Here is a 17428-nt window from a genome sequence, read left to right as displayed (position 1 = left end):
CCTGTGGGAATCCTCCGTGGGAAGGCCGGGAAGCGCCGATCCACGGCTTTTTCCGTAGCTCTAACTCCGGGCTCTGTCTCCTCCCAAGCCGGGCGTCCACGGAAGGACCTTTGAGCCGAGGGACTGGGAAAGAGCCCAAGGAATTCTGAGCTGGGAACGTCAGGTCCCGGTTCGGGCCGGTGGCGATCCCAGGGACACCGGGATGGTGACAATGCCAAGGGGGACAATTCCCTTCATCCGCGGTGGCCCTCGGTGGCCGCGCCCAGGAGCGGCTTCCTCGTGTTTCACCCAAATCCCTGGAATTTTCGAGGTTGGAAAACCCCTCTGGTCCCACCGAGTCCAACTGTTCCCAGCGCTGCCCCGTGTCCCCGTCCGCGCGGCTTTTCATCCCGCCGGGAATGGGGCGTCCCCTTCCCACTCTTCCTCAGCTTTTCGGGAAGGAATTTTCCCAGAATCCAGCTTCACCTCCGGGTGATTCCCTCTCATTCCCTGGGAGCAGAGCCCACCCTGCCCCGGCTGGAATTCCTGACGGGGATTCCTGGAGGAGCGGCGGCGGCGGGATCCTGGGAAAATCCGGGATCCTGGGAAAGGCCGCCGAGCCGCGGGATGTGCCGGGAGCCACGCGCGAGGCCGAGCGCGTCGCGGGTGTGACATCCGTGTCCCCAATAAAGCTGACGGTGACCGTGACGTGTGTGTGTCTCATTCCCACGGCCATTCCCAGGATTTTGGGATCCGCCTTCCGCTCCCGGAGCCGCCTCCGAGCGACATTCCCACGAATTTCCCGCCACATTCCCTCAGTCCCGTGCCCGGGATTGGCCTCCCATCCACAATCCCGATTGGATCCATCTTCCCAACCTCTGGGAATCACCGGGAGCGTTCCCGAACATCCCAAAAAAACCCTGCCCCAGCTGCTTTGTCTTTTCAAGCCCATTGGAACGGTCCGATCGCGGTTTAATTCCCAGGAATTTGGGATGTGGAGGGCCCAGGATTTGCCCGGGTCATTCCCAGGTATTCAATCCCTTTGTCTTTTCCTCTGGAATTTAGAAGGAGGCTCCAAGCCCAGAACTCCGGGAGTTTTGCCCATCCCAAGGGTTTTTTCCGGTTAAATCCCAGCCAGGGATTTCCAGCTTTTCCAAGAGTTTTCCTTGGCATTGATCAATCTCCGAGGCAGCTTCCGGGAGAGTTCCGGGGTTTGGGGGCTCCGGAGCTTTTCCAAGGGTTCCCAGGAACGTCCCGATGGTTTGGGGCTGCGGATCCGAGCTCAGGGAAGCTTTTCCAAGGGTTCCCAGGGATTCCCAGGAGCATCCCGATGGTTTGGGGCTGCGGATCTGAGCTCAGGGAAGCTTTTCCAAGGGGTTCTGGCTCCTCAGAACTTCCAGGAACATTCCAAATGTCCCGGTTTGGGGCTCCAGGTCTGGACTCGGGGGAGTTTTTCCAAGGGGTTCCGGCTCCTGGGGACATCCTAAATATCCCGGTTTGGAGCTCTGGATCCGAGGGAAGTTTTTCCAAGGGTTTTTTTTGTGTCTTTGCTTGTTCCTTTGTTTCTCTTTAACCCCAAAAGGCTCCCGGGAAGCGGAAGTCGAGCTTCCAAAGGGAGCGATTCCGGTGCTGCTCTGCAATTCCATGAATTCCTTTGTATTCCCGCAGATCTGAGGGAGAAGGAGAAGAAACTTGAGCCCTTTTGGGGTTTGAGTTCCTTTTAGGGTAAAGCTGCCTCTTTTTCTCCGATCCTAAATGAATTCCGTGTCCCGGAAGTGGCGTCACATCCCAGCAAAAGCTTGGAAAAACACCCCCTGTTTCCTTGTAGGCTTGGGGGCTTTCCCGGGGAAATTCCCTCGGGAAGCAGGGATTTGGGATGAGAACCGAGGGAATTGGGAATTGGGGAGGGAAGGGGGATTGGGATCGCAGAGCAAGGGAGGGTGGGAACAGAGGGACGGGGATGAGGTGGCCACTTTGGGAGAGGAGGTGGCCAGGATTGGGAATGAGGTGCCAGGATCAGGATGGAGATTCCAGGATTGGGATGGAGGTGGCCAAGTTTAGGGAGGAGGTGACGAGGATTGGGAAGGAGTGACCAGACCAGGATTGGGAATGAGGTTCCAGGATCCAGATGGAGGTTCCAGGATCGGGATGGAGGTTCCAGGATTGGGATGGAGGTTCCAGGATCAGGAATGAGGTTCCAGGATTGGGATGGAGGTGTCAGGGTTGGGATGGAGGTTCCAGGATTGGAATGGAGGAAGGCAAGTTTAGGAAGGAGTAGACGAGGATTGGGAAGGAGTGACCAGGACAGAGGAGGAGGTGGCCAAATTTGGCAAGGAAATGACCAGGATTGGGATGGAGGTTCCAGGATTGGGATGGAGATTCCAGGATTGGGAATGAGGTGACCGGGATTGGGATGGAGGTTCCAGGATTGGGAATGAGGTTCCAGGATCAGGAATGAGGTTCCAGGATCGGGATGGAGGTGTCAGGATTGGGAAGGAGGTTCCAGGATCAGGAATGAGGTTCCAGGACCAGGAATGAGGTTCCAGGATCAGGAATGAAGTTCCAGGATCAGGATGGAGGTTCCAGGATCGGGGTGGAGGTTCCAGGACCAGGAATGAGGTTGCAGGATCAAGATGGAGGTTCCAGAATTGGGATGGAGGCTCCAGAATCAGGAATGAGGTTCCAGGATCGGGATGGAGGTGTCAGGATTGGGAATGAGGTTCCAGGATCAGGAATGAGGTTCCAGGACCAGGAATGAGGTTCCAGGATCAGGATGGAGGTTCAGGATCAGGATGGAGGTTCCAGGATTGGGATGGAGGTTCCAGGATTGGGATGGAGGTTCAGGATCAGGATGGAGGTTCCAGGATCGGGATGGAGGTTCCAGGACCAGGAATGAGGTTCCAGGACCAGGAATGAGGTTCCAGGACCAGGAATGAGGTTCCAGGATGGGGATGGAGGTTCAGGATGAGGATGGAGGTTCCAGGATCGGGATGGAGGTTCCAGGACCAGGAATGAGGTTCCAGGACCAGGAATGAGGTTCCAGGACCAGGAATGAGGTTCCAAGATGGGGATGGAGGTGTCAGGATTGGGATGGAGGTTCCAGGATCAGGAATGAGGTTCCAGGATTGGGATGGAGGTTCCAGGATCAGGAATGAGGCTCCAGGATCAGAAATGAGGTTCCAGGATTGGGATGGAGGTTCCAGGATCAGGAATGAGGTTCCAGGATCAGGAATGAGGCTCCAGGATGAGGAATGAGGTTCCAAGATGGGGATGGAGGCGGCCACGCTGCCGACGGCTACAACCCCGGCCTTCTCCACCCTGCCCCCCGCAGGGCTCCATGGATTCCACTTCCCATGGGAAGAGGCTTCTCCAGAGGTCCCAGGCAGAGTGGGATCTCCTCTGGCTTTCCATGGGATTTTCCCAGCTCCTCAAAGGACATCCCAGGGACTTTTCCCCCCAGCAGGGCCTTGGGAGAGCTCAGGGAGGTTGAGCCGTGGAAAACCGGGAATTCTGGGGAGGTCGATCCCAGCCCTGGATCCCAGATGATCCCGCGGGATGCGGGAAGGGTTTGATGCCTACAAGGAGACAGGGTCCCAGCACGTGTCCTGTCCCGGTGTCCCCGTGTCCGCGCGTCACCGCTCCGCTGGCTTCTCCCATCCCACCCCATCGCACTCATCCCAAGGAAACGGGACTCGGGATTCCCGGGGAATTTGGGAAGAGCAGCGAGGGCTGGCTGGAGCTCCGTGGGATGAGCTCCAGCTCCTGAAGGAGCCTCCAAGAGGGAAAAGCGTTCCCGGCTGGGGATGTTCCCGTCAAACAGGGATTTGTCACCTTTTCCTTGGAAATCGGCCGGGAAAGGGTTTTTCCTTGGAGAAATCCAGAGGGATCCGTTCCAGGTGGAGTTCAGGGAAGGAGGGAGCTCCGGGTGTTCCTCAGGACCCCTCACGGGAGGAGATTGGCTTGGGAAGGCCCAGGGGAAACGCTGGAGGAATCGGGAATTTTCCTACGGATTCCAGCCCTGAATTCCCTCTTCCTGCCAGGATCAGAGGAGGGAAAAAGGGAATTTTAGTTACGACATCCCTGACCCTGCCAGAGCTCCCTGCCGGAGCTTCCCGGACACCAGGAATGCTCTGGATTATCCCAGGGCAGAGCTCGTGGATAAATCCCAATCCCAAAACCGCCCCAGAAAAATCCCAGCCGGAAAAATCCCCTTGGGTCTCCATCCCTGCTCCAGCAGGGTTCCCTTGGGAAATCCTTCCCAAAAATTCCCAAATCCACCTCCCCAAATGTTCCCAGACTCCTCTCCCAACTTTTGGCATTCCCGAGGTGTCCCCGGCACAGCTCCGGCATCTCCGCTGCAGGAAGGGATAAAATTGGGAATAATCCCGGGGTTTTGGGGACGTTGGGAGCCGCCATTCCAAACCTGGGAGCTCCTGGTCCTTATCCAGGCGGGATGAGGCCCTTCCCTCCTTCCCGACAGCGCAGCCGGGAGGGATCCGGGGGAAATTCCGCAGGTAATTCCCTCTGGGAAGCACCGAATCCCCGGGAACATCCCGTGGCCTTTGGGGGTGGCCGATGGCACCGTCACTGTCACCAGCCCCGGGGGGACATGGAAAAAAACTTGGGAATTTTGTGTCGGCTTCTCGGTGTTGTTTTGGCTGTGGGGCATTTTTCTCATGCATTTGTTGTTTCCTTCCTTTCCCAAATCCCTGCTCCTTTCCCAAATCCCTCTTTCCGATGTCCCTGCCTTTCCCAAATCCCCGCTTTTCCCAATTCCCTGCTCCTTTCCCAAATCCTTGTTCCTCCCCAAATCCTTCCCCTTCCTACATCCCTGCAATTCCCATTTCCCTGCTCCTTTCCCAATTCCCTGCTCCTTTCCCAAATTCCTCTTTCCCAAATTCCTGCTTCTTTCCCAAATCCTCGCCTTTCCCAAATCCTTGTTCCTCCCCAAATCTTTCCCCTTCCTACCTCCCTGCAATTCCCATTTCCCTGCTCCTTTCCCAAATTCCTCTCTTTCCCAAATCCTCGCCTTTCCCAAATCCCTCCACCTTTTCCAAATCCCCACCTTTCCCAATTCCCTGCTCCTTCCCAAATTCCTCTTTCCCAAATCCCTGCTCCTTTCCCAAATCCCCGCCTTTCCCAAATCCCTGCTCTTTCCCAAATTCCTTCCCCTTCCTACATCCCCGCAATTCCCATTTCCCTGCTCCTTTCCCAAATTCCTCTTTCCCAAATCCCCGCTCCTTTCCCAAATTCCTCTTTCCCAAATTCCTGCTCCTTTCCCATTTCCCTCCTCCTTTCCCAATTCCCTGCTCCTTCCCAAATTCCTCTCTGTCCCAATTCCCTGTTCCTTCCCAAATCCTTCCCCTTCCTACCTCCCTGCAATTCCCATTTCCCTGCTCCTTTCCCAAATTCCTCTTTCCCAAATCCCTGCTCCTTTCCCATTTCCCTCCTCCTTTCCCAATTCCCTGCTCCTTCCCAAATCCCTCTCTGTCCCAATTCCCTGTTCCTTCCCAAATCCTTCCCCTTCCTACCTCCCTGCAATTCCCATTTCCCTGCTCCTTTCCCAAATTCCTCTTTCCCAAATCCCTGCTCCTTTCCCAAATCCCTGCTCCTTTCCCATTTCCCTGCTCCTTTCCCAAATCCCTCCTCCTTTCCCAAATCCCTGCTCCTTTCTCAAATTCCCCTCCTTCCCAAAAACCTTTCCCAAATCCCTCCCTTCCCTCTTTTCCCAGCAGCTCTGTCGCTGTCCCACCCTCCAGGCTTTGGCTGAATCCATGCAATTCCAACCGCCCCATTCCCGGCCGGCCACGCCCTCCCCCATCCCACGGGAACCGTCCCAATTTTTCCCCCCCTCTCACCCCCCAATTCCCATCCCCTGGAATTTCAAACCCAACTGGGGCTCTCCACTCAGGGAACAACCGGGACAACCCCAGGCCGGATTCCCGCGGTTCTCCCGGCCGCGAATCCCTCGGGATCGACGTCCGGTGGCTTCTTTTTCCGTGTGGCGCTTCCCGGACCGGAGCTAACATTTCTCTCATTGCCTCTTTTCCTGCTTCCATGTGCATGTCCCGCTGCTCTGTCCTAGATCCGCCTCTGGCCTCCGGAGGGTGGGCGAGTTGTGTAAGTGAGCACGTTCCCATTCCATAGCTCCATCCCACCGGGAATGTTCCCATTCCTCGCCCCTCCCGGCTCCGGGATGTCCCTCGGGAGCATGGCCCTGTCCTCCTCCTCCTCCTCCTCCTCCTCCCTGTGCTGTGGTGGCTCTTCCCGCTGGTGTTCCTGCTGAGGAAATTCCCCTCGGGAATCCCGGGGGGTTGGGGAGTGAGACCTCGGAGAGGTCTGGGAAGGGTGGGAGAGACACTGGGAAGTGGGAAAGGATCCCAGGAAAGGTGGGGAAGGATCCCAGGGAAGATCCCAGGAAAGGTGGGAGAGACAGCAGGAAGTGGGAGAGGATCTCAGGAAAGGTGGGAAAGGATCCCAGGAAAGGTGGGAAAGGATCCCAGGAAGTGGGGAAGGATTCCAGGAAAGGTGGGAAAGGATCCCAGGAAAGATCCCAGGAAGGGTGGGAGAGGATCCCAGGAAAGGTGGGAAAGGATCCCAGGGAGTGGGAGAAGATCCTGGGAAAGGTGGGACAGATCCCAGGAAAGATCCCAGGAAGGGTGGGAGAGACACCGGGAAGTGGAAAAGGATCCCAGGAAAGATCCCAGGAAGGGTGGGAGAGACACCAGGAAGTGGAAAAAGATCCCAGGAAGTGGGACAGGATCCCAGGAAGTGGGAAAGGATCCCAGGAAAGGTGGGAGACACCCAAGGAAGAGTGGGAGAGACAGCAGGAAGTGGAAAAGGATCCCAAGAAGTGGGAAAGGGTCTCAGGAAGTGGGAAAGAGTCTCAGGAAGTGGGAAAGGATCCCAGGAAAGATCCCAGGAAGAGTGGGAGAGACACCGGGAAGTGGAAAAGGATCCCAGGAAAAGTGGGAAAGGATCCCAGGAAAGATCTCGGGAAGGGTGGGAGGCACCCAAGGAAGAGTGGGAGAGACACCAGGAAGTGGGAGAGGATCCCAGGAAAGGTGGGAGAGATTCCAAGGAAGGTGGAAAAGACCCCAGGAAGGGTGGGAGACACCCAAGGAAGTGGAAAAGGATCCCAGGAAGTGGGAAAGGGTCTCAGGAAGTGGGAAAGGATCCCAGGAAAGATCCCAGGAAGAGTGGGAGAGACACCAGGAAGTGGGAAAGGATCCCAGGAAAAGTGGGAAAGGATCCCAGGAAAGATCTCAGGAAGGATGAGAGACACCCAAGGAAGAGTGGGAGAGACACCAGGAAGTGGGAAGGGATCCCAATAAGTGGGAAAGGATCCCAGGAAAGGTGGGAGAGATTCCAAGGAAGGTGGAAAAGACCCCAGGAAGGGTGGGAGCCACCCAAGGAAGTGGGAAAGGATCCCAGGAAGTGGAAAATGATCCCAAGAAAGGTGGGAAAGGTTCCCAGGAAAGATCCCAGGAAGGGTGGGAGACACCCAAGGAAAGATGGGAGAGACACCAGGAAGTGGAAAAGGATCCCAGGAAGTGGGAAAGGATCCCAGGAAAGATCCCAGGAAAGTGGGAAGGGATCCCAGGAAGTGGGAAAAGATCCCAGGAAGGGTGGGAGAGACACCAGGAAGTGGGAAAGGATCCCAGGAAACGTGGGAAGGACCCCGGGAATGGTGGAAGAGACTCCAGGAAAGATCAGAGAAGACCCTGGGAAGGACATTGGGATTGGGGGGCGGAGCATCCCCATTCCCGATCCCCGTAAACCACGGATGCGGCCATGGATGCTCCAGGATCCATCCGCGATTCCCCAGGGTTGGGGAGGGGTCCCAGCTCCCCCTCCGGAGCAAAAATTCCACGAGCCAGAGGTGGGAGCTGCCGGGATCCTGCTGCATCCCGATCCCCCAGGAAAATCGGGATCCGGGAATTCCCCCCCTCTTCTCCCAGCAGCGATTCCAGGATATCCCAGCGGCTTCCAGAGCTTCTGGAATCCCTTCCCGAGCCGGAAGGATCCCTGGAAAAGCTGTTCCCGCTCCAGCTCCCTTGGAGTGGAAGGAGCAATCCGTGGGATTGGGTGGGGGAATCCCTGGGAATCCATGGGAATCCATGGGATTGGGTGGGGGAATCCATGGGAATCCCTGGGAATCCATGGGATTGGGTGGGTGGGGAGGGAATCCATGGGATTGGGAGGGGGCCGGAGAATTCCCCCTGGGAATTTCCCAGCGTGCATGGCCGGCTCTGTGCTCCTGGTTGTGCTTCCTCCGTGTTGTCCCCGTGTCCCGTCCTCGTGTCCCGTTGTTCCGTGTGCGGAGCTCCGGCTCCATCCGTGTCCCAGCTCCCGGAGCCCTTCCTGGGGGTGATTTTGGTTTTTGTTTTCCTTGTCCTTTTCTGCCAAGCGCTGAATTCCCGAGGCCGCGGCCCCATCCCGGGAGAGCGGAGCCGGATCCCGACGCTCCGGGAATGCCGGGGGCTGCGTTCCCAGGGATTTGCTCTGCTCCCGGGTGGGATGCTCGGAAGCCTCCGGCCTGCTCCGGAACTTTCCGGGAACACCCGGAGCGGGGTCGTTCCGGAGGCCGTGAGGGGCTGATCCCATCGGATCCAGCCGTGGATTTGTTCCCTCGGTGCCGGCACCGGTGTCACGGAAATTTGGGATATTTGGGGGACACCGGGGGGTGTCCGTCCCCTGTGTTGGCACCAGGGGCTCTTGGATCATCCGATGGATCGTTCTGGGAGTTATCCCGGGCTCATCCCGAGGTTCTGCCCGGGGTTTATCCCAAGGCTCATCCCGAGGTTCATCCCAAGGTTCATCCCAAGGCTCCTCCCAAGGTTCCTCCCAGGGTTCATCCCAGGGCTCATCCCAGGGCTCATCCTGAGCTTCATCCCAAGGTTTGTCCTGAGGTTCCTCCCAAGGTTCTTCCCAGGGCTCATCCCAAGGTTCATTCTGAGGTTCATCCCAAGGTTCTTCCCAGGGCTCATCCCGAGGTTCATCCGAGGTTCATCCCGAGGTTCATCCTGAGATTCCTCCCAGGGCTCATCCCAAGGTTTATTCTGAGGTTCATCCCAAGGTTCCTCCCAGGGCTCAGCCCGAGGTTCCTCCTGAGGTTCCTCCCAAGGTTCCTCCCAAGGTTTGTCCTGAGGTTCCTCCCAAGGTTCTTCCCAGGGCTCATCCCGAGGTTCATGCGAGATTCATCCTGAGGTTCATCCCCAGGTTCCTCCCAGGGATCCTCCCAGGGCTCATCCCGAGCTTCATCCCAAGGTTCATCCCGAGGTTCCTCCCAGGGCTCATCCCGAGGTTTATTCTGAGGTTCATCCCGAGGTTCCTCCCAAGGTTTGTCCTGAGGTTCCTCCCAAGGTTCTTCCCAGAGCTCATCCCAAGGTTCCTCCTGAGGTTCCTCCCAGAGCTCATCCCAAGGTTCCTCCCAGGGCTCCTCCCAGGGCTCCTCCCAGGGCTCCTCCCAGGGCTCATCCCAGGGCTCATCCCAAGGTTCATTCTGAGGTTCCTTCCAAGGTTCCTCCCAAGGTTTGTCCTGAGGTTCATCCCAAGGTTCCTCCTGAGGTTCTTCCCAAGGTTCATCCCAGGGCTCATCCCAAGGTTCCTCCCAGGGATCCTCCCAGGGCTCATCCTGAGCTTCATCCCGAGGTTCATTCTGAGGTTCCTCCTGAGGTTCTTCCCAAGGTTCATCCCAGGGCTCATCCCGAGCTTCATCCCAAGGCTCCTATCACAGCTGCCGGGTTCAGGACAGCAGGAATTCTGTCTCCTGCTCCCACACCTGATCCCGGATCCTTTGCCATGGCCATGTCCCAACCCCCGGAGTGACCGGGAGCAGGAAAACTTCGGACAGTGTTTGATCCTGGCCCAGTATCCCTGCCCAGTTCCCAGTATCTGTATCCAGTTCCCAGTATCTGTATCCAGCTCCCAGTATCCCTGCCCAGCTCCCAGTATCCCTGCCCAGTTCCCAGTATCCATGTCCAGTTCCCAGTATCTGTATCCAGCTCCCAGTATCCCTGCCCAGTTCCCAGTATCCCTGCCCAGTTCCCAGTATCCCTGTCCAGCTCCCAGTATCCCTGTCCAGTTCCCAGTATCCATGTCCAGTTCCCAGTATCCCTGCCCAGTTCCCAGTATCTGTGTCCAGTTCCCAGTATCCCTGCCCAGTTCCCAGTATCTGTATCCAGCTCCCAGTATCCCTGCCCAGTTCCCAGTATCCGTGCCCAGTTCCCAGTATCCATGTCCAGTTCCCAGTATCCGTGTCCAGCTCCCACTATCCGTGTCCAGTTCCCAGTATCCCTGCCCAGTTCCCAGTATCCCTGTCCAGCCCCCAGTATCCCTGTGTCCAGTTCGCAGTATCCCTGTCCAGTTCCCAGTATCCCTGCCCAGTTCCCAGTATCCCTGCCCAGTTCCCAGTATCTGTATCCAGTTCCCAGTATCCCTGCCCAGTTCCCAGTATCCCTGCCCAGTTCCCAGTATCTGTATCCAGCTCCCAGTATCCCTGCCCAGCTCCCAGTATCCCTGCCCAGTTCCCAGTATCCCTGTCCAGCCCCCAGTATCCCTGCCCAGTTCCCAGTATCCCTGCCCAGTTCCCAGTATCCCTGCCCAGTTCCCAGTATCCCTGTCCAGCCCCCAGTATCCCTGTGTCCAGTTCGCAGTATCCCTGTCCAGTTCCCAGTATCCCTGCCCAGTTCCCAGTATCACTGTCCAGTTCCCAGTATCACTGTCCAGTTCCCAGTATTCCTGCCCAGTTCCCAGTATCCCTGCCCAGCTCCCAGTATCCCTGTCCAGTTCCCAGTATCCCTGTCCAGTTCCCAGTATCCCTGCCCAGTTCCCAGTATCCCTGTCCAGTTCCCAGTATCCATGTCCAGTTCCCAGTATCCCTGTCCAGTTCCCAGTATTCCTGTCCAGTTCCCAGTATCCCTGCCCAGCTCCCAGTATCCCTGTCCAGTTCCCAGTATCCCTGTCCAGTTCCCAGTATCCATGTCCAGTTCCCAGTATCCCTGTCCAGTTCCCAGTATTCCTGTCCATTTCCCAGTATCCCTGCCCAGTTCCCAGTATCCCTGCCCAGTTCCCAGTATCTTTATCCAGTTCCCAGTATCCCTGTCCAGTTCCCAGTATCTGTATCCAGCTCCCAGTATCCATTTCCAGTTCCCAGTATCCCTGCCCAGTTCCCAGTATACATGTCCAGCTCCCAGTATCCCTGCCCAGTTCCCAGTATCCATGTCCAGCTCCCAGTATCCATGTCCAGCTCCCAGTATCCATGTCCAGTTCCCAGTATCCCTGTCCAATTCCCAGGAAAACCAGGGGCAGGGTTAGGGTGAGGATCAGGATCAAGATCAGGGTCAAGATTGGGGTCAGGATCAGAGTTAGGATTGGGATCGGGATCCAGATCAGGGTCAGGATCAGGATCAGGATCAGGGTCAAGATTGGGGTCAGGATCAGAGGTAGGATTGGGATCGGGATCCGGATCAGGGTCAGGATCAGGATCAGGGCTGGGATTGGGGTCAGGATCAGAGTTAGGATTGGGATCAGAGCCTGGATCAAGGTTAGGATTGGGATCAGGATCCAGATCAGGGTCAGGATCAGGATCCAGATCAGGGTCAGGATCAGGATCAGGGCTGGGATTGGGGTCAGGATCAGAGTTAGGATTGGGATCGGGATCCAGATCAGGGTCAGGATCAGGATCAGGGCTGGGATTGGGGTCAGGATCAGAGTTAGGATTGGGATCAGAGCCTGGATCAAGGTTAGGATTGGGATCAGGATCCAGATCAGGGTTAGGATGAGGATGAGGATCAGGATCAGGGTTGGGATTGAGGTCAGGATCAGAGTTAAGGTTGGGATCGGGATCCAGATCAGGGTCAGGATCAGGATCACCTCTGAATTAGGATCAGGATTGGGGTCAGGTTTAGGATCAGGGTCAGGATCGAGATCAGGGTTGGGATGAGGATCGGGGTCAGGATCAGGATCAGGGTTAGGGTTATGTTTGGGATCAGGATTAGGATCAGGATCAGGGTTAGGGTTATGTTTGGGATCAGGATTAGGATCAGGATTAGGGTTAGGGTTGGGATCAGGGTCAGGATCAGTGTTGGGATCAGGATTAGGATCGGGATTAGGATCACGGTTGGGATCAGGATTAGGATCAGGGTTAAGGTTACATTTGGGGTCAGCACTGGTGAAAGATCCACAGAAAGGACGGAAGATCCATCGGCTCCATTGGAAGGAAGATTCCGAGGAAGCTCCTTGGGAAGGTTGGGAAAAGCACCGTTGGAAAGTTGGGAAAAAAGTGGAAAAGATCCGTGGAAGGTCAGGGGAAGATCCATCAGAAGTTCAGGAAAATGTCCATGGGAAGATCGGGAAGATCCATGGGAAGGTTGGATGAAAGATCCATGGGAAGATCGGGAAGATCCATGGGAAGATCAGGAAGATCCATGGGAAGATCGGGAAGATCCGTGGGAAGGTTGGATGAAAGATCCATGGGAAGATCAAGAAGATCCATGGGAAGATTGGGAAGATCCATGGGAAGATCGGGAAAAGATTGGAAGAAGATCCATGGGAAGTTTGGGAGAAGATTGGAGGAAGATCCATGGGAAGTTTGGATGAAAGATCTGTGGGAGGATTGGGAAGATCCATGGGAAGATCGGGAAGATCCATGGGAAGGTTGGATGAAAGATCCGTGGGAAGGTTGGGAAGATCCATGGGAAGATCGGGAAAAGATTGGAAGAAGATCCATGGGAAGTTTGGGAGAAGATTGGAGGAAGATCTATGGGAAGATCAGGAAGATCCATGGGAAGATCAGGAAGATCCATGGGAAGTTTGGGAGAAGATTGGAGGAAGATCCATGGGAAGTTTGGATGAAAAATCCATGGGAAGATCGGGAAGATCCATGGGAAGATCGGGAAAAGATTGGAAGAAGATCCATGGGAAGTTTGGATGAAAGATCTGTGGGAGGATTGGGAAGATCCATGGGAAGATCGGGAAGATCCATGGGAAGTTTGGATGAAAGATCTGTGGGAAGGTTGGGAAGATCCATGGGAAGATCGGGAAGATCTGTGGGAAGATCGGGAAAAGATTGGAAGAAGATCCATGGGAAGTTTGGGAGAAGATTGGAAGAAGATCCATGGGAAGTTTGGATGAAAAATCTGTGGGAGGATTGGGAAGATCCATGGGAAGATCAGGAAGATCAATGGGAAGATCGGGAAGATCCGTGGGAAGGTTGGATGAAAGATCCATGGGAAGATCGAGAAGATCCATGGGAAGATCGGGAAGATCCATGGGAAGATCGGGAAGATCCGTGGGAAGGTTGGATGAAAGATCCATGGGAAGATCGAGAAGATCCATGGGAAGATTGGAAGAAGATCCATGGGAAGTTTGGGAGAAGATTGGAAGAAGATCCATGGGAAGGTTGGGAGAAGGTCCAAGGTGGGGGAGAAAGGGCTCCTTTGGAAGCTGCGATGGGAATTGCGGGAGACAATTCCAAGGATTTCTGGGCCACCATGGAACAGCAGCACGGGAGCGTTGGCAAGGAACAGGGAACGATCCAAACGATCCCAGGAATGATCCAAAAAATACCAGGAGCAATCACAGAGATCCCAGAAATGATCCCAGAGATCCCAGGAATGATCCAAACAATACCAGGAACGATCCCAGTGACCCCAGGAATGATCCCAATAATCCAGGAGCGATCCCAGCAATCCCAGGAGCGATCCCAGTGATCCCAAGAATGATCCAAATAATCCAGGAGCGATCCCAGGAGTGATCCCAGTGATCCCAGGAATGATCCCAATGATCCAGGAGCGATCCCAGTGATCCCAGGAGCGATCCCAATAATCCAGGAGTGATCCCAATAATCCAGGAGCAATCCAAATAATCCAGGAGCAATCCCAGTGATCCCAGGAGTGATCCCAATGATCGCAGGAGTGATTCCAGCGATCCCAGGAGTGATCCAAATAATCCAGGAGTGATCCCAGTAATGCAGGAGCGATCCCAGGAGTGATCCCAGGAGCGATCCCAATAATCCAGAAGTGATCCCAATGATCCCAGCGATCCCAGGAGTGTTCCAAATAATCCAGGAATGATCCCAATAATCCAGGAGCGATCCAAATAATGCAGGAGCGATCCCAATAATCCAGGAGCAATCCCAGGAGCAATTCCAGCAATCCCAGGAGCGATCCAAATAATCCAGGAGTGATCACAGGAGTGATTCCAGCGATTCCAGGAGCAATCCAAATAATCCAGGAGTGATCCCAGTGATCCCAGGAGTGATCCCAGCGATCCCAGGAGCGATCCCAGTGATCCCAGGAGTGATCCCAGTGATCCCAGGAGTGATTCCAGCAATCCCAGGAGTGATCCCAATAATGCAGGAGTGATCCCAGCGATCCCAGTGATCCCAGGAGTGACCCCAGTGATCCCAGGAGCGATCCCAATAATCCAGAAGTGATCCAAATGATCCCAGTGATCCCAGGAGTGATCCCAGCGATTCTAGGAGCAATCCAAATAATCCAGGAGCGATCCCAGTGATCCCAGGAGTGATCCCAGTGATCCCAGGAGTGATTCCAATGATCCCAGGAGCGATCCCAATAATCCAGGAGTGATCCCAATGATCCCAGGGGCAATCCCAGGAGCGATTCCAGCAATCCCAGGAGTAATCCAAATAATCCAGGAGTGATCCCAGTGATCCCAGGAGCGATCCCAGCAATCCCAGGAGCGATCCCAATAATCCAGGAATGATCCAGGAGCGATCCCATCGATCCCAGGAGCGATCCGGGCTCGGGAGCTGCCCCAGGTGGGATCGATGGGGTCGGAACCCCCTGGAGGAGCTGCCCCATCCCAGCTCCCGGAGAATCCCGGAGCAGTGGGAACGGCGCCCCTTGGAATGGTCCGGAAAATCCCCCGGGAGCGGGAACGGGATTGGGGATCACCTCGAGGAAAATCCCGTGATCCCAAGGCGTTCCTAAAGCCTGGAAAAGCTCCCTGAGAGCCCCAAAAATTGGGATCCTCCCGAAGGAATCGGCCGGGATCCGGAGATTCCTGGATGGAGAGGAAGGAGCCGGGATGGGATCGGATTTTCCAAACGGGAATCCGGCCGCCTCCGCACGTCCGTAGGCTTGGGAGAAACACCCGGATCCTTTGGATTTTCCATGGTTGGTCCTTCCCAGCTGCTCCCAGCGGGGTTTTCCGGCAGATCCGGAATTTCCCGGATTCCCAGATCCAGGTGGGACACAGCCACGCCCCCGCAATTCCCATCCCGTGTCCCGTTCCGCAGGGAAATCCGGCTTTTCCCTGCCCGCTTTCCGAGGGTGGTTCCTTCTCTCTGTGCCAGGGGAGGAGAAAAACGGGAATTGTCGGGAATGTGGCTCAAAAAAATGGGAATTATCCAGAATATGGCTCAAAAAAAAATAGGAATTATTGGGAATGTGGCTCAAAAATGGGAATTATCAGGAATGTGGATCAAAAAAAATGGGAGTTATTGGGAATGTGGCTCAAAAAAAAAGGGAATTTTCATGAATGTGGCTCCAAAAAAATGGGAATTATCGGGAATGTGGCTCAAAAAAAATAGGAATTATCAGGAATGTGGCTCCAAAAAAATGGGAATTATCAGGAATGTGGCTCAAAAATGAGAATTATTGGGAATGTGGCTCAAAAAAAATAGGAATTATCAGGAATGTGGCTCCAAAAAAATGGGAATTATCAGGAACATGGCTCAAAAATGAGAATTATTGGGAATGTGGCTCAAAAAAATGGGAATTATCAGGAATGTGGCTCCAAAAAAATGGGAATTATCAGGAACATGGCTCAAAAATGAGAATTATTGGGAATGTGGCTCAAAAAAAATAGGAATTATCAGGAATGTGGCTCCAAAAAAATGGGAATTATCAGGAACATGGCTCAAAAATGAGAATTATTGGGAATGTGGCTCAAAAAAATGGGAATTATCAGGAATGTGGCTCCAAAAAAATGGGAATTATCAGGAATGTGGCTCAAAAACCGGAATTATCGGGAATGTGGCTCAAAAAAAATGGGAATTATTGGGAATGTGGCTCCAAAAAAATGGGAATTATCAGGAACATGGCTCAAAAATGAGAATTATTGGGAATGTGGCTCAAAAACGGGAATTATCGGGAATGTGGCTCAAAAAAATGGAAATTATCAGGAATGTGACTCAAAAATAGGAATTATCAGGAATGTGGCTCAAAAATGGGAATTATCGGGAATGTGGCCCCAAAAAAACTGGAATTATCAGGAACATGGCTCAAAAACTGGAATTATTGGGAATGTGTCTCAAAAAAATGGGAGTTATCTGGAATGTGGCTCAAAAACAGGGAATTATCAGGAACATGGCTAAAAAACTGGAATTGTCGGGAACGTGCCTCAAAAAAAAATGGGAATTATTTGGAACGTGGCTCAAAACCAGGAATTTTCAGGAATGTGGCTCCAAAAAAATGGGAATTTTCGGGAAAATGCCCCAAGAACAGAAATTTTTGGGAATGTGGCTCAAGAACGGGAATTGTTGGGAATGTGGCTCATCCTGCGGATCTTCGGGCACATCCAGCTCATCCCTTCGGGAATTATGGATTTATGGGATCCTGGGAGATCATCGACATTCCCAAACCCGGGGAATTGGAGGCGGCGGTGGATCCCAGCAGCATTCCAGAGTGTCCCGGTTTTCCAGGAGGGAGCTGAGATGGGGGGGGCAGAGCCGGGGAGTGGCAGGGAAACTGAGGCACGGGGATGCCGGGATTTTATGGGATGGTTCTGAGGATGGGATGGGATGGGATGGGATGGGATGGGATGGGACCTCAAAACCCATCCAGGGACAATTCCCACCATTCCAGGTGCTCCAAGCTTTTCCTCGGACATTCCCGGGATCCAGGGGCAGCCCCAGCTGCTCTGGGAATTCCAGCCCAGCCAGCAATTCCCAATTCCCAATTCCCAACATCCCACCCCCATCTCCCCTTTCCCAGGGAATTCCCTCCATTCCCTCTCTCCAGCCCTGCCCCGGCTCCGCTCCAGGAAGGAATTTTGGGATCCAGGGGTTTCCCTGGGAATCTCAGCACTGCAGGAAGGGTCTCCCTTCCCTTTCCCAGCCCCAACTTCCAGAAAAATCCCTCGGGATGGATTCAGAGCCTCCCAAATCCCAGAATGGTTTGGGATGGGATCCAGGGACCTTCAATCCCATCCCATTCCAATCCCACCATCCCAGGATTTCTCCAGCCTTTCCTTGGACATTCCCGGGATCCAGGGGCATCCACAGCTGCTCTGGGAATTCCATTCCAGCCGGGAATTCCCAATTCCCAAAATCCCACCCCCATCTCCCCTTTCCCAGGGAATTCCCTCCATTCCCAGCTCTCCCAGCCTGGCATTGGATCCAAAGGAATTTTGGGATCCAGGGGCTTCCCTGGGAATCTCTGAATTCCAGGAGTTCCTCCCCAAAATCCCACCCCAATTC

The 17428-nt window shown here is 54.6% G+C and overlaps 1 protein-coding gene and 1 long non-coding RNA gene across 2 annotated transcripts in view; both read left to right on the top strand.

Annotated features, from left to right (window-relative positions):
* Positions 1–681, top strand: part of LOC131591351 (SH3 and multiple ankyrin repeat domains protein 3-like) — a 161916-nt gene extending 161235 nt beyond the window's left edge. The window contains 1 exon segment of the mRNA XM_058861926.1: positions 89–681. Within this exon segment, the coding sequence (XP_058717909.1) occupies positions 89–149 (61 nt within the window). The 3' untranslated portion in view covers positions 150–681.
* Positions 682–1992: 1311 nt separating this feature from the next.
* LOC131591358 (uncharacterized) lies at positions 1993–2537 on the top strand. The gene is made up of 3 exons (XR_009280346.1): positions 1993–2093; positions 2194–2213; positions 2358–2537. It is a non-coding gene; the product is annotated as an uncharacterized LOC131591358 (long non-coding RNA).
* Positions 2538–17428: the final 14891 nt, after the last annotated feature.

Source organism: Poecile atricapillus, chromosome W (genome assembly GCF_030490865.1).
Source record: "Poecile atricapillus isolate bPoeAtr1 chromosome W, bPoeAtr1.hap1, whole genome shotgun sequence".
NCBI lineage: Eukaryota > Metazoa > Chordata > Aves > Passeriformes > Paridae > Poecile > Poecile atricapillus.
This window is presented reverse-complemented; position numbering and strand designations above follow the sequence as displayed.